The sequence below is a fragment of the Sciurus vulgaris genome (assembly GCF_902686455.1).
Source record: "Sciurus vulgaris genome assembly, chromosome: 9".
Taxonomy (NCBI): Eukaryota; Metazoa; Chordata; class Mammalia; order Rodentia; family Sciuridae; genus Sciurus; species Sciurus vulgaris.
The window spans coordinates 61,240,319-61,262,471 of NC_136469.1; the positions used below are offsets into that span (position 1 = coordinate 61,240,319).

The 22,153-nt window shown below is 34.2% G+C and overlaps 1 protein-coding gene across 5 annotated transcripts in view; it reads right to left on the bottom strand.

Annotated features, from left to right (window-relative positions):
* RAP1GDS1 (Rap1 GTPase-GDP dissociation stimulator 1) overlaps positions 1–22,153 on the bottom strand; it is a 135,031-nt gene that overhangs the window by 71,323 nt on the left and 41,555 nt on the right. For 4 of the 5 annotated variants that reach the window (XM_079153820.1, XM_079153822.1, XM_079153819.1 and 1 more), the window contains exon 3: positions 4,442–4,564. In XM_079153820.1, the coding sequence (XP_079009946.1) occupies positions 4,442–4,564 (123 nt within the window). Of the gene's footprint in view, positions 1–4,383; positions 4,565–22,153 lie in introns of those variants that run through there. The other variant, XM_079153823.1, reaches the window with a different exon arrangement.

A 22,153-nucleotide genomic window follows, 5' to 3' on the forward strand; every position in this document is an offset into this window, starting at 1 on the left:
AAAATCACATACTCCTTTATTTTCATTCCTATTCTTTATTAAAATCCATTTTTATGGAGCACTTAATATCTGCTTTTGTACCCACACATTTATAGGTCTAAAGCACCAAATGTTAAGTTTTCTTATACTGCAAACTCATTTTTCCCTTATCTTTATAGTGTATCATTTTCCACTAATTGACTTCCAATGCTACCACTATGGTTATGATTGGAAAAAACCACTTTACAGTGCTTCATGAGGGGCCACTAAAAAATTTAAGGATAATGAAGATATGTAATTGAAAAAAATTTTCCAATAACCAATATCAGAATAGTCATTTTGGACATCAAAACTTAAACCATCAGGATGTTCTGGTCAATAAAGGTAAGCAAACAGAGCTAAATCCTTAATCTATAATTTGTCCTACTGAAAAATAACTATCTTCTCACTCTCACATTCAAGGAGATACATTCCTTTGTTTTTGATTTACCTGTATTCTCATAAGTAACAATCCCCCTCTCCTTTTATTTTCAAATTAGAGCATAACACAGAGGGCTGTGATGTGAACTGTCACCTCTAAAACACCTTCCTATTGGGGGGATAGGGATGTGGCTCAGCAGTACAGTGCTTGCTTAGCCTACATGAGGCTCTGGGTTCAATCCCCAGTACTGCCAAAAACCAAAAAAATCTTCCTGTCCCCCTAAAATAGCTATAAGTCACAGGGTACCATTCCTATTCTTTCTCTTATCACTGAAAACTTTCTGTGATTAAAATTCCAAGATTAAAATTACTTCCTATTTTAAAGCTAACCTTAAGTTAACCTTTTAGTTTATCACATCAGTGATAACAAAGCTTAACAATGGTATCTATCAACTGAGATGTTAAAACACCGCAGTAGTAGAAGGTATCCTACCACTTGTCAGAAAAACAAATTATGCTACACATGCCCATGAATTCAGTGACCATCTACAGGAGATGACACATCAATCTATTTATCTACCTCTTACATTAACTATTACTTTATAAATCTTTATAGATTTTAAATATTAAATTAACATGTCACCAACTCAAATTAAAGACCAATGTTTATTATCCCTTTTCGCCAAGCTACACCTAGGTTCCAACAGTTGGGATCATTTCACTGACAACTCTTAACATAAGAAAGTCAGTAATAATATGATCTATATTCATTTCATAAATGGAACATATTGTTATATATTTTGTTTGTTGCTACTATTCCTTAAGCAATGAAAACATCAAGGTATTAACTATTCTTTGCTCTTATGACTTAAATGCTTATATACCAATTTTTTTTTTTTCCCAGTGCTGGGGATTGAACCCAGGGCCTTGTGCTTGCAAGGCAAGCACTCTACCAACTGAGCTATCTCCCAGCCCGCTTATATACCAATTTTTCACAACTGATTTCACAATTAAAAGATTCAGGTATTCTCAGAATGCTTGAAGGTAAATAATTATAGGAAAACTGTGGCATTAAATAAAACTGAACTGTATTTTACTCAGAAACATAAAAAGAACAAGGCTGGTATAGTCCTCAGCTTTCAGTCAATGTAAAGGCAATACTGCTGGCCTCTGGAGAAAGTAAACTCCTCTTAAAAAACCATTTTTAACTAAGAACAGCAGCCTTTCTTAGCTAATTTAAAAACCATGCTTCAGATAGATATATTTTCAAAATATATTAGAATATGTTTAAAACATCATTTATTATATTGAGAGGCTTCAGAATTGCTGTGATGGCAGTCACTCTTATTCAAACAGGTCCCTACTGTACACGTGCCTGTGTTCCCACCAAAGAGTCTGACCCTGATCACAGCAGGCTAGATTCTGACTCAAGGCAAGACTGTGTAGGGCTGGTCAACAGTCTAAAAAGATGGTCTACTCTTCAAGATCTGCTAAGCACAGTAATGGTGATGAACTAAAGGAAAATCAAATTCTCACTCTTGGCAATCTGTGCTCCAGAGAACTGAAAAAAACTTCTTGAGAAGGGAGAGGCTGGGGAATACTATAAAGGGAGGCTGAAATAAAAATGCATACAGAGTAATAATGAGTAGAAATCAAAGTCAGCGAAGCCATTAGGCTTTGGAAAGCAGAAATTATTAAATATTTGTATATATGTATATCTATATAACAGAATTATTTTTAATTTTTGTATCATGTGTGGACTTTAATACAGAAATACAATTCATAAGTTTTAAGGAATAGGCATCATACTATCTCAATGACAATAAAATTTAATAACAAAGTTGATTCACATCTAAGAAAACAGATTGTCACAGAATTTGAAATAATGTACATAATACTTGGCACAATGAAGGCACATAATAGTAGTGTTAAAATTATCATTAGTTATCTTCGGAGCCTATTTCTGAAAATGAAGAAGTATTCATATAGTCTTCCTATCTTGCTTATTATTCCACTGCCCCAAATCAGTCTTAAGTTTTTTATATAAGGTAATGCTTTATTTAAAAAGGTCTAAAAATCTTTTACCATAAAGATGGTCATAGCTATCCTCCCACATTAAAGTTCTGCATGTATTATCTTATTAATCCTTTGAAGTGTGAATGTCAGCACAGAGCCAGATTTGTTAAATTTTTAGGGCTTCTTTTTGTACAAAAATATTTAAATATATTTTGTTTATTCTGAATCTATGAAGTATATGCTAATTTTCTCCTGTGTTTTAAATAATACATACTGCAAGATAAACAAATCAACTTTCAACCTCATTTTTCTCTGGTTCATACAATCTTTGTTCACTGTAAAGTTTCTAATAAGAAGAAATACAAGCATAATTAATATAGTCTGTTGGATCATGTTGTATTTCTGACGATAAGTATTTGTGTTAAAAAAATTCTGATCTATTTTCTCGGTTGGTTACTGGGAAAAAGCAATATGGTCATTAAGCAATAAACATCCAAATGAATATCCTTAATTTTAACTAGTAGAGGTTAGCAATACACCCTTTTCATTAGCCTTTGATTTAAAGTTATGCTAAAAATTCCATTATGTCTTTAGAACACAGTTGTGTCTTTTAGAGTATTATTATAAAAAAACCTCTAGTAACAGTTGTCATGAAACTGTGACAAAGCATTATGAGTAATGATATTAAGAGCATATAGAGCAATATATTGAGCATTTCACAGCAATCCAAAATTTCTGAATTTATACCAAATTATTTGGGCCCATTCTTAAGAAAGAGTGTTTTTAAGATAAAAATTATATCTCTACATTGATTTCTGAAAATCTATGGTATTATTCTAATGAGGTTAAAAATTAACTACCTATCTTAAAAAACAAGATACTTGTATTTAAGAAGATTTTGATAGGGTTGGGCTAAGACATAAACAATGTCTAGAGAGGTTCCATATTTAAACTAGATTTGATTCTTAGATGTGACATACAAGTAACAACAACAAAATACACAGCCTAATTAAAGCCTAAAGGCATGATGATAACCTTTAAACAAAACCATTCTGTGACTATTTTCCAAGAACATACATAAGAACACACTTTTACAGCCATAAATGATACATAATAGTACTTTCCAAAGCCACCTGGAAGGATCATCAACCAAATGAAACCAGAATTAAAAAAAAAAAAAAAAAAATTTCCTCTCTTTAAAGTATAAATATGGAACATATTAAAGTGTGCAACATACTAAAAGAAAGGGCCTAAAAAGAATATCAAACTTTGACAAACTGAAGCACACTAAAAGTATTACTACATTTACTATGGCTTTCCCTCATGCTTAAAAAACTGCTTTAGGAATGCAGTGTTTTCTCAAACCAACTGAATTAAAATCGTATGTAAACATTTCTGCTATCATTCTTCCAAAAAAATCTCTCACTGGATATAAATAATCCATAAATAACAAATTAAGTATTATACCATCTAACTTTGCTGTTGCTGTTTTTCCAAAATATTCTTATATGAAAACTTAAGAAATAGATGTTTTCCAGGAAAGCAAGTGCAGAAAACAGAACATACATTCCAACTGCACTGTTGATGTCAAGCACCAATGTCAGAAGGACAAGCAAGACTGTGAAAAAGAAAATAGAAAAAAAAAAAGGGAAGCCTATCTGGATATAACACAAATCAACATACATATCAGAAAAGGCAACTCTCCTGTGACAATGAAGATGAAAGACTTAGTGACAAGCTTAAGAATCGTGTATGCAAAGTAATAAATGATGCAAATATAGCTAAGACTAGCAGTGCTTTCCCTTAGTTCCTCTCTGAAGGAATGAAATAGCAAATGAGAAATGTATGAATTAAATGACTATAGTTATAGTCATTTAAAACAATTACATGAAAAAAAAAAAGTCAAAGAAAGGAGAATAGAAAATAAAATCTAATCTCTAAAATTAAAACATAATAAAACATACTGACAAGTAAGGTGTAAAACTGAAGATGTTCCCAGCAGAAAAGTTCTTGAGGAAAACCTCACCATTTTTGGCTACTTCTGCTATGATGTTAGCTACTTTGGCTGTGCAGGAAGACTGTGGAGTCAAAAGACTTGCGAACACTTGAAGTATTCCACTTCCTTGCATTTTTTCACTTGTTTCCATATCTGAAAGAAATAATACAAAGAGTTTCAATGAAAATCTCTAATACTAACACTGACAACGTAATCTGCAATAAATTCTTCAAGAATCTTCCTATCCATAATAGAAATTGGTTTTGACATATATTCAAATGTATGTTTATATAAAATTATCTTCTGCTCCATGAACTGATTTGATCTTAGGTTTTATTCACAAAAAACACTTTATAATATTTTGTCTATCTACAGTTAGACTATTAAGAAATTCTTTCTGAATATATCATTTGCAGAGAACACTTACTTTTAATGTTAGTTTTAAGCCTGTCTACTCAGAATACTCAGGAATACTTTTTCTATGTCCCTTTTGAATTTTTACAGCTATAATAGGATATCACTTTATATAAATTCTATTGTTCTCTATAATGACATTGCAACTTAAAATACGACAATTATAGGACTGGAGATAGAGCACTTGCCTGCCATGTGCAAGGCCCTGGGTTTAAACTTCAGCACTGCAACAAATAAAAAAAAATTGGAAATAATAATGAGCAAAATCCCTACTTCATTTTACATGTAATGAACAAGTGATAGCTGAGATTATATAGTTCCATATGACTACTGTATTTCTCATACAACTCATTCCAACTGCCACTAATAAAGAAAGGAAATAGTAAAGTCTATAACATTCAGAACGCTCTTTGGTCATACAGAAATTCAGGAGGTCTCCAAATTCTTTCCTTAAAGAGCCTATACAATCAAGCTATTTCATGTATCTGTCTTTGAAAGAAGGACCTATTAAAATAAAGGATAATAGGAATGATGAAAATAAAAGCTCAAGGAAATAAATTTACTCTTTATAAATAATAAAGAGAACTGGTATGTGTCTAAAGATAAGATGCATTAAAAAGTTCAATTTAAATTTGTTTCTATGTGTGGCTCTTCTATATCCTTTAGACCCTTGCATATACATACAAATAATGGAAAATATTACAAAATTCTTAAGTAAATGGCAGCTGATGTGATTCAAAAGAGTATGAAAATAATTTTAATAGGATAATTTGAGAAAACCCATAAAAATATACTTTAATAGTAAGTGCCAACTGTTTGTATAATACAGTGCTTTTCAAACTCTAGGTCCCAACTCATTAGCAAGCTCTGAAATTTTATTTGGTGAATGATTACCAGCAATTTCTTAGAGACAGAATTAACACTACCAATAAAACGTAGGAGAATAACTACACATTGTAAGATAAAAACAGTGAAATTTTGGGTTATGTATACACACAAGCATAAGTGACTGTACACGTATGCATACATGTAATATATAAAATGTATCTCTATTTGAGTTCTGATAAAAAATTAAAAGCTGTTATCCCATGCATCCCTTTAGTACCTAAGATTCTGAGTTAAAATAACATATCACTCCCAGTATATGCTTTTATTATGTATCTTGGACTAATAAATTTTTAAGGAATCACTTGAAATCTAACACCTAATGTTCATTAATTAATTTTTTTAAAGCAAGAAGCCAAAATGAACTGAACTCAACTTGCCATTTAAAAAAACAAAACAAAACAAAAAAAACAACCCTTCCTTTTCTGACCACTGCTACCAGAAGACATATCACCTGCAACACTGGGTCAGGCTGCCCCAGGGGTCTAGCCCCACCATCTGCTGGTGCTGGGATGGCAGCAAGAGTCTGGCATAAGGCATGAATCATGATTAGATGTGGAGCAGAGGCATTTGTGTGTGTGGAGGCGAGCTAACTGCAAATCACCCATGCATGCCTCATTTTAACTATATAACTAAAAGAATGGCTAAATATCAGAGCTGAATGTCAGGGTCAAGGGGAAAATAATGCAAACTCTTGCTCTCTGGTAAGACTTTCCACGGATTACAATCAAAGCAATTGGGAGAACAGCTGTGCTAAAACAGGAATCAAAAATTTGGGAATAGTATTACCTGCTAGCATGTGGATTTCTGTGAAGGGTTAGAATCTAACCATCTGGAATTACCCTTTTTCTTTGTTGTAAAAACATAAAAAACCAAAGGCTACTCTTTCATGAAAACACCACTGTTCAATAAATAACTACCAAGTTTTAACCTCATTTTATGTGTACTTTCTGCATTGGCAACCTACTACATCTCAAACTGTACCTTTACATGCAAACTCATAGACGTTCTCAGATGTTTGTGAGCACCCCTGAAATGATTTAAAAAACATCAGAGGTTGGTGTTTGCAAGTTCCAATAAATATCAACTTATTAAAACAAAACTAAATTTTTCAAAAAGGCACTGTGATCAAGGATTCTTTTAAAGAAAGGTAGACTTTTCATTATCTTTAGCCAGACTACTATTGGCATTTTTAACTGTACTCCTTTGATATGACTCACATTTGCTAGAATCGAATCAACATCTTTCTCCTCCTTCATACTTAGGTGCAGTCATAAAAAATGTTTGAGTATGCCTACAAATTCCAGGCAGCTAGAAGGACCCTTTGAATTCTGTAGGACCCAAATACAAAGGGCAATTACTACTCTAAAATAAGATATGTAGAAGCTAATGTAGGAGTCATGCCCAGTGGCCCTTGCAGTCCTTGAAAGCTCTATCTCTACACCCCATCTGGCCTCCTAAAGACAAGGAGGCAGCCCAGTTATGACACTTAAAACTGGGCATTCAGGCCAAAGAAACTGGAACGAAGAGTAAACTAAGAAACCAGGTTACAATGTTGTATGGAGAGACGTTAAAGCACAATGCTTACAACACCTCAAGGACAATAACTAGATAGGACAAAGGAGGGAGAAGATGGGAATAGCCAGGAACTTGTCATTTAAGATTATGGTTTGAGAAACGGTAAAGTTCCCAACAATGCTAACCAAGTAAATACATTAAAATAGTTGTCTCAGTTAAATATCAACAGGGAGTTTTCAGGGATACTATCATAAATAAGCTGAATTTATTAGATTATCATATAGTTTTCATGAAGACAAACTAATAAAGAGCATCTGATAAGTAAATAACAACTACAAGTTATAAAAATAAAATGCTGTTATTCTGACTCCATTTGGTTAAAAAGGTATTTAGATTAGATTGGTAATATAGATTTAACATAATAAAAGATGCTTTAAGTTTTGCTTAGTTACAAGAACAATGGTATTTTGATGTTACATGTTCTAAGGATCCTTATGGGAGACTTTGGAGAAGACCTATTTTCGGCGAGAACTCAGGTTTGGAACCGACTAAAAGGACCAGTAATATGACTCAAAGGACCATGGGTACCCTGGCTTCTGAGGAACTGTACATTCCTCAAGGGGAAGATTTAAAAATAGGTATAACAAAGAAATCTGGCCCTATGCCTGGGCAATCTGATCCAAATCCAAGACTTCATTTACTACCAAGTCCCAAATTCTCTCTTATCAAATAGAAAACAAAATATTTGCACTGGGAGATACCATAAATATCTTGCATTTAACATATCCCAAACCTAATTTACTCTTTGCTTTAAATTCATTCTGATTTTTATCTCAGTGAATTGTGGGGAATCTAAGCCAGAAACCCTAGATTAATTATAAATTTGTCTTTTAGTAAATGCCTTCCTACCACCCACATTTAATCAGAACACAGGTTCCAAAGATTTCCATCTCACAAGTATCTTTTACATCTATTGTTTCCTTTCTACATTCTTGCCACTTCAAGTTCTTAGTTCTGACCTTATTCAATCCAACAGCCTTAAAAATCTCCCTAACTCCATTCTGGCTTCCCCTACCCAATCTGTCATCTATGATGATACAAAATAAACGTCAAGAAATGCAAATTTTGCCACTTCTCTAAATCTTTAAGTGATCCTCCACAACCTTTAAATAAACATTCAAAGGCATTCATATTTTCCAATCCTACCTCTCATCTCTAACCACACTAACTTGAGAGTAACCTAAACTAACCCTTCTATTAATAACAAATAAAATGCCAGCCCCATCCACCCTACCATTTTAGCTAATTCTTACTCAGACTTACATTGCCCTCATTCAAAGGTATCTGATCAAAAGCCATCCACTCTTATTGACCCAGCTTTATCTCTTTGTTTTTAAAAGTCATGTGAGATAGGCATGAACAATCATGTTCTTCATATCATAAAGATGACTATATGATACGATTATATCGGAAAAGATAAGAAACCAGTATTTCTGATTCCTAGTCTGGTGTTCTGTCTACCACAACTGTCATTTGGAATATACATATTGTTCACAACACCTTGACCACACTTGCCAAATCACAAAGTGAAAAATATTCTTACTTAACATATTTTACAGGAATAAGAACTAAAGCAAGATAACTGAAGATAGGAAAGGGATGTATAGTATTTTGGAATAGTTAAAATGAGGCTGTGTCGAGAAAAGAAAGGTAACAAGTCTACAGAAAGTGAAGTGGGTTTAAAACACGCAAGAGGAATATGCTGACTAAAAGTAAAATCATGGCCCAACAAATGAGAAATTAATGTTTCTTAAAGAAAATGGAAGCATATGAAATATGTGGGGGTGTATGTGTGAATAAAATGACATTTCTCTCATGAGAACCTTTTTCCCCCAGAAAGATCCTAAACACACAAAAGGAACCGAGATGCAAGAAAGAAAAGAACGTATGCAGTCATGAAAAGAAAGAACAGAACAAACCCCATTTATACAATGACTCATCATCAGAAATAGGTCTTACTAAAAGATTAAGTTGTGAGACTCATTTTATAAAATTACAATAAATGATTTCGATAGTCTTACAGCCATTTCAATTCGAGGGATAATGTAAGTTGTGGGAGTAGAAGTTGTGTTTAGAAATCTCACCAGAATAAGCAGGGAGACATGCTAGTTTGACTTTTTCTTTAAAATTACCACTAACTAGGTCATAAAGGCAGTTGCTAAAATTTTAAAAATTGTACTATTAAAATATAAAAATATTTACTGAGAAAGTAAACACCAGAAGGACTGTGCTAGTGACTGTGGTAAAAGCAGAGTATGTAACTACAATTATTCACCTAGAAGGTGAAAATCATTACTGTAGATTCATTCCCCATCCAAGTGTGGACTTGTGCATTTTAGACCAAGAGAATGAGCGTGTAACAAAACACAGCAAAGGAACATTTTCAGTTAAGGATCCATTCGATTCTATTGTTAAATACCCTGGAGGAATATATCAAGTAAACAAAGCTGAAGAGATTTGGCATCTGCAGGATTTTATGAAGTCCTTCATTTCCTAATGTTTACTGTGAGCCTACAGGATTATATACTGCTTTACAAATAAGTCATTTCCTTAATAAGACATCTAAAAGAATGAGTGATCCAATGGATTCATTTAAAACTAACTATAAGTTATACTAACTACAAGTCAATGTGAAATAAAATTTACTCTGCTTTTCCAGGAAAACAAAAGAAACAAGAAGACACAGAAAAATAAAAAAACAACAACAATAAAAAAGTTGAGTCACTTAAAATTGACATTATAGTAACCTCAGTATAAAGAAAAAAGAGCTGAATGGATCATTATGTCATCTTAAGATGTACTTGAAAAATGTTCAATAGAGGACTACCATTGCTGTCTAGCTATCCAAAAGCACATTATAAAAAACGATTTCCCTCTTTTCAGCCTCTACCATTTGGTAATGTTATACTATTCTCATTACTCATATTCTAACCCTCAAGTTCACTATAGTTTACTTTCAGTTTCCTCGCCCCACCTCTAATTTCTGCCACCATCTCAAACTCTGAGATGGTTAATAACTTGGCTTTACTTTCCCTGACTTTTAACATATGACCCAATTCCCATTGCTCTTCAACAATCCATTGCAAAATCACACCCAGGGTCTCATGATCATGTAGAACTGCTCTGTTTGAAAGCTTAAATTTGGAAATCAATTCCTGATATCATGTTTTTTATTTCCTTGTTAAATTTTTACACTTATGGAAACCTCTTTCATCTTCTCCTTTTCCATCAGTTCTCTCTACAATTAATTTCATCCATACCTACTCAACAAAGATTTCTACAATTCTAGTATTAACTAAGTTCCCTAAAACCCCACCTTCACCTTACTTCTAAATCTTCTGATACTAAATGACTCTAGCTATATACTATATACTATGACTCTAGCTCTAGCTATATAAATGAATCTAGCTATATACTATTTCATAGTCCCCAATTTAAAAATAGTTCTTATATTATTAAATGTGTTATATTTAATAGTGGATTTGTACCACTACAAATCAGTATCTTATAATCTTATTCAACATTCAGCAATCATTTTATTCTGCAGTCATTTCCTTTCATATTTTGAAACACTATCTCCATCACTGTCAAGCATAATCTTTCTCGGTAATTCAGAGTAAAAATATGTTGTTCCTTTACACCCAGACCAGCCAATGATATTAACTCTCCTTAACTCTTGTCTCAAAAAACGTGTCCTCTTCTTCATGGCTATCCTCAGGTCCGTCCTTTAAATGATCACCACAGTTTTTAGTGGTTTTTCACTTACTTTTCTATGATTTTAGGATGGCATAAAAGACCTTTCATAATTTGATCCCTTACACTTTCCAGTTTTCATTTCTTGACCCTTTCCTGCTAGTGACATCAAGCTTTTCAGTTTCTTACTGAAATAAGTTCATTCCCACCTCAGTAATTTTCCACATGAGGCCTACTTCATTGGGATGTTCTTCAAGTCCTCACATCATGTAGCTAAAATGCACTGTATTTTCAAAATTCAGCATTCGTTGTTCAGGCTTACCCAAATACACACCACACTGCAACTGTCTTCCAGTTGTTAGAACATACTTATAAGTGAGGGACATAGGAGTGGAAGAGATCATCCCAGGAAAGTATGTTTTTACTGAATCCCTATAGAAATATAAGATGTGGGATGTAAATCATTTTCAGTAAGCTGTCTACTAAGAAAAAGAGAGAGGTTAGTACATTATCACAATTCAATGTTACTGATACAGTTGTATAAATATGGAAATGCTCACAAGGTAACATGAGCTGAGCTTTTAAGGACAATAAAGCATATTCTAAGCAAAAAAAGGAGAAAGATACATTTTACAAAGAAGGAATATGTAAAAGCATTACAGAATTACCAGTTGAAGCTAGAGACCTTAAGCTTGTAATAGCAACATTCTATATCACAGGGCAATTTTGGGGAGGGAGTCAGCAGCTGAATGCTACCGGTGTTAAGAATTTGTAAATCGTCTCAGATGTGAAGAAAAGCCAGGTAGAAGGAGAAAGACAAGAGTACACCTATACAATACATATCCAGTGATCAAGACTCAGAAGACGTGGTACACAGACTCTTCTAACCATGAATGGATATAGTTCTCTATTGCTACAATATTTTGTAGTCTGTTCTATTATATAACACATTATACTGTATTAAAACTTACCTATTATTTATCTATCTAGACGACTAATCTCTCCAGGGCAATTAGCAACTAATGCATAGTGGTACCCAGTTAATGGTAGGTGAACAGAACTGCATCCCTGCCCTTACAGAATTTATAACTAAAGAAATGAAAAAGCCATATACAAATAATGAATATATATTGACATAAGCTGGAAGAGAGAAATGTATAAACTGCTATGGGAATATTAAAGATAAAGCAACTCAGTTATGTTTTATTGATGTTGTAGCTGTAATTACTTCTAAAATAAAAGAGGATCAGGTTTATAAAGAGGCAGACATATTTTAGGAATTCTCATCAAAAATTTTAAAGTCAAGAACATATTTTTGTAGAATTACCAATCACTAGCTCACGCAAGGACTTAATTTTTCACTTTGCATTAAGTTAATCAGGTCTTAATATTTTTCAAAAGCAAACATATGCAAAAATGTTCTTTAAGCCTTCAAAAATCATTGTAGAAAATTACCTCGCCTTTATATTATCCCTCCCACATGCACATCAGAAAAGAAAAGATGATCAATCCATAACTAAGTTATTATGAGCCAAATGAAAACACTCTGTTTGCTCCTTTAGTACAATACAAAGATATGTAACACTCAACTAGGGGAAGAGAAAATTATAAGCATCTAAAATAAAAATTTGCCTCACAGAATGTTGTGTGCTTAAAACCTAGACTTTGAATCCATATGCTCTATTAAAAAAAATGGTTCTGCCTTTTGAAACCTCATTTTGGCATTTATTATAATAAATATTAAAATGTAGGTCATGAAAAAAAATCTCAGTAAAACCAATTATATATTCTTGTACAGAAAATTCTAATTCCAATGGCTCTTTTCACTAGCAGTTATCCCAACACCTGACTATTGTACCATACAATTCATTTGATATTTAAATAGAAATGTATATTCCATTTGCCACAGTTACATCTGTATCAATTTGGCTGGCTGCAGTATCCAGGCATGTGGTCAAACATTGTTCTGGATGTTTCTGTGACAGTGTTTCTGGATGAGATAGACATTTTAGTCAGTGGGTTGAGTAAAGCAGATTTGCCCTCTACAGGTGAGTAGGCTTCATCCAATCAGCTGAAGACCTAGTAGAACAAAAGAATGGCATTGCCCAAGGAAGAGGGAATTCTTGAACTGCAACATTGCTTCTTTTCCCTGGGTCTCCAGTCTATTGGTTCACTCTGCAGATGTGGGCTTACCAGGTCCCATAATTGCATGAGACAGATCCTTAAAATAAATCTCTATTTATTACACACATCCTATTGGTTCTACTTCTCTGGTGAACCTGACCAATACACCACTGCAGAAGAGAATCATCTTAGCCCTTTCAACAGATAATATTCCATTAAGAACACAAATAAGCCACACGGATTTTAGGAAAGCATACTGTCAACCTTTGCTCTACCATCTTGTAACAGTACTCTAATGTCTCTTTGTCATGATATGAAGGCCAATTAAGGAAATAAGGGAGCTTATCATAATTCCAATAAGATTTTTCAGGAATGTAGCAAAGTGCTTCTAGAAGTTATATCCATGAGACTAATAAAAACAAAAAATTTTCAAGACAGATTAATAATGAGAAACTTACTCCAAAAAGTTACCATAACTGAAACATCATGGTAATAGCACAATAAACAACAGATTGATGGGACAGAATAAAACCCAGATACTGATGCAATTATATGAAACTATGTGGTCATCACAGGCTAAAAGGAACATCAATAACCAACAAAGAATAGGTTTAAAAACACATGATATTAAGAAAATTGAATGTCTAGAAAAAATATTAGATCCTTACCTTATACCATATCAAAATAAATTTTTGAACCTAAGTAAATAAATTACAAGAACAACATGTCTACTTTATAAGGAAGCTTCTATTAAGAAAAGTTATTCAATAAATTTTATTATTTCCCCAAATGTCTCATTTATAGATTCTATAATCTACCTAATGATAAATCTTTGTTCTATAATGACAAAAGGGCACTTAGGAAATTTGAAATGTAAGAAGTGAAAGTGAAGGTATTAGACTGTATAAGAAAAGCATTCTGGAGAAAACACAACTCACCTGGACTTTCAAGGACAATACTAAGTAAAAAGTAGCCCAATACTGCTCTTATCTTCCAGTTCAAACACCAATAATCATTAGAGGAATGCAGATTAAAACTACACTGAGATTTCATCTCACTTCAGTCAGAATGGCAATTATCAAGAATACAAGTAACAATAAATGTTGGTAAGGATGTAGAGGAAAAGGTATACTCATACATTGCTAGGGGGACTGCAAATTGGTGTAACCATCTTGAAAGCAGTATGGAGATTCCTCAGAAAGCTTAGAATGGAACCACCATTTGACCTAGTTATCCCACTGCTCCACATATACCCAAAGGACTTAACATTAGCATACTATAGTGTGTGGCCACATCAACGTTCATAGCAGCTCAATTCATAATAGCTGAGCTATGGAACCAGCAACAAATGAATGGATAAAGAAAATGTGGTATATATACACCATGGAATATTACTCAGTCATAAACAGAATTAAATTATAGCATTTGCTGGTAAATGGAGTCTATCATGCTAAGTGAAAAAAGTCAATCCCCCCAAAACAAAGGTCAAATGTTCTGATATGCAGATTTGATACACAACTGGGGGGCAGTCACAGGACTGGATAGGGTGGAATGCGGAGAGGGGAAGGGAAGAACAAAAGTTCATGGATTAGACAAAGGGGAATGAAGGGAAGGGAGGGGAATGGAAACAGGAAAGATGGTAGAATAAATCGGACATAACTTTCCTATATTCGTATATGACCAGTATAACCCCACATCATGTACAACCACAAAAATGGGAAGTTATAGTCCATGTGTGATATGTCAAAATACACTCTACTGTCATGTATAACTAAAAAGAACAAAATAAAAAATAAAAATAAAGGAGTAAAAGAAAAAACAAAATGATCCCAGTGAGGATACTGAAAACAGGTCAACTGAATCTACTTATTACTTCACTATCTTTAAGCATCAAATTATAAGTTTCTGTTGAGAAATTTATTATTCAAATATTAACTAATTTCTCATTCATTATACAAAAAGGTCAATTTACATATTTCATATTCCTTAACACATTCAGGACATACTGTTTCATGGTTTCAGTGTATCCCCCAAAGCTTCATGTGCTGAAATGTAGTCCCCATGATGAGGTACTAAGAAAGAATAAACTTAATCCACCTACGGTGTTTAGAACTGAGGTCTCTGGGAAGTAATTAGGACTAGATAAAGTTATCAGGGTAGAATCCCAACAGTTGAATCCTGGTGGCTTTAAAAGAAGGAGGAGATGAAAAGAGACACATAAACATATGCATGCTCCCTGACTCTTGCCATGTGATACTCTATACCACCCCAGCTATCACCAGATGCAGCCCCTTGGTCTTGGTCCTCTGTAACAGGCAAAAACCCTCTTTGCTTCACAAAATAGACTGACTCAGGTACTTCATCATAGTGATTGAAAATGAACTAACACATTGTATCCTACCCCAAATCCAAGTGCTGAAACTTAATCCCCCAAATGATAGTTTGAAGACGTAGGACTCCGGGGGAACTGAGTAGATTAATACCATTAAAAAGAGACTTCTATGTCTGTCAGTCTCTATCTTTCTATTCTACCTTTCATCATGTGAGGATACCACAATCAGGGACCATCAATAAAACACAGTACCTCACCAGACACCACACCTGCTAGTGCCTTGATTCTAGACTTTTTGGCCTCCGGAACAAGAAGTAAATTTCTATTATTTATAAATTACCCAATCTGTGGTATTCTGTTATAAGAGAATGAACTGGGTTAGTATTTATATCAGTTCCCCTGTACCAATGGGGGATATATTCTAACACACCTAGTAGATGCCTAAATAATAGTACCAAACCCTATATATATATATATATTATATAAACCCCCCAAACACAAGTACCTAGGATGAAGTTTAAGCTATAAATTAGGTACTGTATGAGACTGACAACAATAAAATAATAAAATAGAACAATTATAACAATATACTGTAATAAGTTATGCAAATGTGGTCTCTCCCTCTCTCTCAAAATATCTTACTATTCTATACTAACTCCTCTTGTGATGATGTGACATGATGTACTAGATGTGGTTAGATGAGTGAAGCTCAATGCATTCAGGCACAACACACTGACATCCAAGGAACACAGTTTCTCCTCATGTTTTCCACTCACAAATCTAATGTGTTTTCCACATTATTTAAGCACTTACGTACTGTGGCTCTAACTTGCAGTAAGCAGTATAACAGCAAAATCAGCATGAATTTCTTTTTCCATCTGCACAATGTAATGGACATATTTGTTCTTAACCATGGACACTACCAACCTCAGCATGTTTTTTTTCTCTTTCTTCCTTTGAGAATTTTTGCATTTTCACTTAAAGGAAGCACTTTGTAGCTTCTCTTTTGCATATTCAAACTGCCGAAATCTCTACTTTTGAATTTGGGGACATTAAGTAAAATAAAGCTTATTTGAACAATAGGTACTGCAATGCCACAACAGTCAATCTGACTGACAGCTGATCTGATAACTGAGATAGCTACTAATGAGGTGGTTATCATGCAGGTAGCATGTACATCATGGATATTCTGGACAAAGGAATGGTTCCTTTTTGGGCAGGATGGTGTAAGACTTCATGCTGCTCCAAGTATTATAAAATTTAAAATTTATGAATTGTTTATTTCTGAAATTTTTCATGTAGTATATTTGTATTGCAGTTAACCACAGGTAAAGATGGGAGGGGGCCTACTGTACATGAGTAGAGAAGTTGGGTGACTTAAATCAGTGTGTAGTCACACTTTTATTTGTAATTAAGATGCACCAATGAAAAACTACATATGTAAATAAAAAGAAGACCAGATATGAAGAGAAAGGGGAATAGAGAGAGGAAGGTAGGAAGGAGGAGGGTAACTACTGGGAAATGAATCAGAGTCAATCATGATATGCGTCCATATGAACATGTCATAATGAACCCCACTATTATGTATAATACTCTAATAAAAAACATTAAAAATAAAAAGGGAAAAACAGTATGAAGGCCATAGCTAGCTGTAGAAGCAGAGTTACAAGGAACCCTGAGGAAACAATGCTAGGAAGATATAGAAGCACAAACCCATCATTTCTTCCCCCAGAATAGCTTAAAATGTACTCCTTGGAGATAGTAAATCAGAACTGGAACTATAAATACTAAGGATGGCAAATTTTTTCCCAGTGTATATTTGGCAAACAATACCATTTCAAATCACAATTTTTCTCTTATACATTCAGTCTTTGCTGGGAACCGTCATAGTCCATTTTATGCTGCTACAATAGAACATCTGAGACTGGGTAATTTACAAAGAAGAGTGCTTGAACTCTCTGAGTTCTGGAGTCTGAGAAGGTTGAAGGGCCCTTATCTCTCAGGGGTCTTCTTGCTACATCACCCCATAGCAGAACACAGAAGGGCAAGAGAACACATAGAAGAGAAAAAAGAAGCCAAACTCATTCTTCTTTATTTTTATTTATTTATTTATTTATTTTTTTTATTGTAAACAAATGGGATACATGTTGTTTCTCTGTTTGTACATGGCGTAAAGGCATACCATTTGTCTAATCATAAATTTACATAGAGCAATGTTGTTTGATTCATTCTGTTATTTTTTCCCTTCCCCCCACCCCTCCCACCCCTCTTTACCCTCTATACAGTAGTTCCTTCCTCCATACTTGCCGCCCTCCCTAACCCTAACTCTAACCCTTCCCTCCCCCCCATTATGTGTCATCCTCCACTTATTAGCGATATCATTCGTCCTTTGGCTTTTTGAGATTGGCTTATCTCACTTAGCATGATATTCTCCAATTTCATCCATTTGCCTGCAAATGTCATAATTTTATCATTCTTTATGGCTGAGTAATATTCCATAGTATATATATACCACAGTTTCTTTATCCACTCATCAATTGAAGGGCATCTAGGTTGGTTCCACAGTCTGGCTATTGTGAATTGAGCAGCTATGAACATTGATGTGGCTGTATTTCTGTAGTATGCAGATTTTAAGTCCTTTGGGTATAGGCCAAGGAGTGGGATAGCTGGGTCAAATGGTGGTTCCATTCCAAGGTTTCTAAGGAATCTCCACACTGCTTTCCATAGTGGCTGCACTAATTTGCAGCCCCACCAGCAGTGTATGAGTGTACCTTTCTCCCCACATCCTCGCCAACACCTGTTGTTGCTCGTATTCTTGATAATCGCCATTCTAATTGGGGTGAGATGGAACCTTAGGGTGGTTTTGATTTGCATTTCTCTTATTACTAGAGATGTTGAACATTTTTCCATATGTTTGTTGATTGCTTGTAGATCTTCTTCTGTGAAGTGTCTATTCATTTCCTTAGCCCATTTGTTGACTGGACTGTTTGAATTCTTGGAGTAGAGTTTTTTGAGTTCTTTATAGATTCTGGAGATTAGTGCTCTATCTGAAGTATGATTGGCAAAGATATTCTCCCACTCTGTAGGCTCTTTCTTCGCATTGCTGATAGTTTCCTTTGCTGAGAGAAAGCTTTTTAGTTTGAATCTATCCCAGTGGTTGATTCTAGCTTTTATTTCTTGTGCTATGGGAGTCCTGTTAAGGAAGTCTGGTCCTAGACCAACAAGGTGAAGATTTGGACCTACTTTTTCTTCTATAATCTGCAGGGTCTCTGGTCTGATTCCGAGGTCCTTAATCCATTTTGAGTTTAGTTTCGTGCATGGTGAGAGATATGGGTTTAGTTTCATTCTGTTGCATATGGATTTCCAATTCTCCCAGCACCATTTGTTGAAGAGGCTATCTTTTCTCCATTGCATATTTTTGGCCCCTTTGTCTAGTATGAGAAAATTGTATTTATTTGGGTTTGTGTCCGTGTCCTCTATTCTGTACCATTGATCTACCTTTCTATTTTGGTACCAATACCATGCCGTTTTTGTTACTATTGCTTTGTAGTAGAGTTGAAGATCTGGTATTGCAATACCCCCTGTTTCACTCTTCCTGCTAAGGATTGCTTTAGCTATTCTGGGTTTCTTATTCTTCCAGATGAATTTCATAATTGCTTGCTCTATTTCTGTAAGGTACACAATTGGGATTTTAATTGGAATTGCATTGAATTTGTATAGCACTTTAGGTAGTATGGCCATTTTGACAATATTAATTCTTCCTATCCAAGAACATGGAAGATCTTTCCATCTTCTAAGGTGTTCTTTAATTTCTTTCTTTAGTGTTGTATAGTTCTCATTGTAGAGGTCTTTCACCTCTTTTGTGAGATTGATTCCCAAGTATTTTATTTTTTTCGAGGCTATTGTGAATGGGGTAGTTTTCCTAATTTCTCTTTCTGAAGATTCATCACTTATGTATAAAAATGCGTTGGATTTATGGGCATTGATCTTGTAACCTGCTACTTTACTGAATTCACTTATGAGTTCTAAGAGTTTTCTGGTGGAATTTCCAGGTTCCTCTAAATATATAATCATGTCATCAGCGAACAGGGATAGTTTGAGTTCTTCTTTTCCAATTCGTATCCCTTTAATTTCTTTGGTTTGTCTAATTGCTCTGGCCAGAGTCTCAAGAACGATGTTGAATAGAAGTGGTGAAAGAGGGCATCCCTGCCTTGTTCCGGTTTTTAGGGGGAATGCTTTCAGTTTTTCACCATTTAGAATGATATTAGCCAGGGGCTTAGCATAAATGGCCTTTACAATGTTAAGGAATGTTCCCACTATCCCTATTTTTTCTAGTGTTTTGAGCATGAAGGGGTGCTGTATTTTATCAAATGCTTTTTCTGTATCTATTGAAATAATCATGTGATTCTTGACTTTAAGTCTATTAATATGGTGAATTACGTTTATTGATTTCCTGATGTTGAACCAACCTTGCATCCCTGGGATGAAACCCACTTGATCATGGTGCACTATCTTTTTAATATGTTTTTGTATGCGATTTGCTAAAATTTTGTTGAGAATTTTTGCGTCGATGTTCATTAAGGATATTGGTCTGAAATTTTCTTTCCTTGATGAGTCTCTGTCTGGTTTAGGTATCAGTGTGATATTGGCTTCATAGAATGAGTTTGGGAGGGTTCCCTCCTCTTCTATTTTATGGAATACTTTGAGAAGTATTGGAATGAGCTCTTCCTTAAAGGTTTTGTAGAACTCGGCTGAGAACCCATCTGGTCCCGGACTTTTCTTTGTTGGTAGGCTTTTGATGACTTCTTCTATTTCAGTACTTGAAATTGGTCTATTTAAATTGTTTATGTCCTCCTCATTCAGTTTAGGCAATTCATATGTCTCTAGAAACCTGTTGATGTCTTCGAAATTTTCTATTTTGTTGGAGTATAGATTTTCAAAATAGCTTCTAATTATGTTTTGTATTTCCATCCTGTCTGTTGTGATATTTCCTTGTTCATTCCGAATTTAGTGATTTGGGTTTTCTCTCGTCTTCTCTTTGTTAGTGTGGCTAAAGGTTTATCAATTTTGTTTATTTTTTCGAAGAACCAACTATTTATTTTGTCAATTTTTGTATTGTTTCTTTTGTTTCAATTTCATTGATTTCAGCTCTGAGTTTAACTATTTCCTGTCTTCTACTACTTTTGGTGCTGTTCTGTTCTTCTTTTCTAAGGCTTTGAGCTGTAGTGTTAGGTTGTTTATTTGTTGAGTTTTACTTCTTTTATTAAATGCGCTCCATGAAATAAATTTCCCTCTAAGTACTGCTTTCATAGTGTCCCAGAGATTTTGATATGATGTTTCTTTGTTCTCATTTACCTCTAAGAATTTTTTAATTTCCTTCCTAATATCTTCTGTTATCCATTCATCATATAATAGCATATTGTTTAATCTCCAGATGTTGGAATAGTTTCTGTGTTTTACTCTTTCATTTATTTCTAACTTCAAACCATTATGATCTGATAGAATACATGCTAGTGTCTCTATCTTCTTGTATTTGCTAACATTAGCTTTGTGGCATAATATATGGTCTATTTTAGAGAAGGATCCATGTGCTGCTGAGAAGAAAGTGTATTCACTCTTGGTTGGATGGAATATTCTATAAATGTCCGTTAAGTCTAAATTATTGATTGTGTTGTTGAGATCTATGGTTTCTTTGTTCAATTTTTGTCTGGAAGATCTGTCCAGTGGTGAGAGCGGCGTGTTAAAATCACCTAGTATTATTGTGTTGTGGTCTATTTGGTTTCTGAAATTGAGAAGGATTTGTTTGACATACATAGATGAGCCACTGTTGGGGCATAGATGTTTATGATTGTTATATCTTGCTGATTTATGCTTCCCTTAAGCAGTATGAAATGACCTTCTTTATCCCTTCTGACTAACTTTGGCTTGAAGTCCACATTATCGGAAATGAGGATGGATACTCCAGCTTTTTTGCTGAGTCCATGTGCATGGTATGTTTTTCCCCATCCTTTCACCTTTAATCTATGGGTATCTTTTTCTATGAGGTGAGTCTCTTGCAGGCAACATATTGTTGGATCTTTCTTTTTAATCCAATCTGCCAGTCTATGTCTTTTGATTGATGAATTCAGGCCATTAACATTCAGGGTTATTATAGAGAAATGATTTGGTTTCCCGGTCATTTGGTTCATTTTTAAAATTTTGTTTATTTATTTGTTTGACACAACTTGTTTCCTCCTTTATTTGACAATTCCTTTAGGATAATTCCTCCCTTTGCTGATTTGCTGCTTTGTTTTTCATCTCTTCCTCATGGAATATTTTGTTGAGAATGTTCTGTAATGCTGGCTTTCTTTGTGTAAATTCTTTTAGCTTTTGTTTATCATGGAAGGATTTTATTTCATCGTCAAATTTGAAGGTAAGTTTTGCTGGGTATAAGATTCTTGGTTGGCATCCATTTTCTTTCAGGGCTTGAAAAATGTTGTTCCAGGACCTTCTAGCTTTTAGGGTCTGGATTGAAAAATCTGCTGATATGCGTATTGGTTTCCCCCTGAATGTAATTTGGTTCTTTTCTCTCACAGCCTTTAAAATTCTGTCTTTATTTTGTATGTTAGGTATTTTCATTATAATGTGCCTTGGTGTGGGTCTGTTGTAGTTTGTGTATTTGGAGTCCTGTAAGCCTCTTGAACTTGATTTTCCATTTCATTCTTCAGATTTGGGAA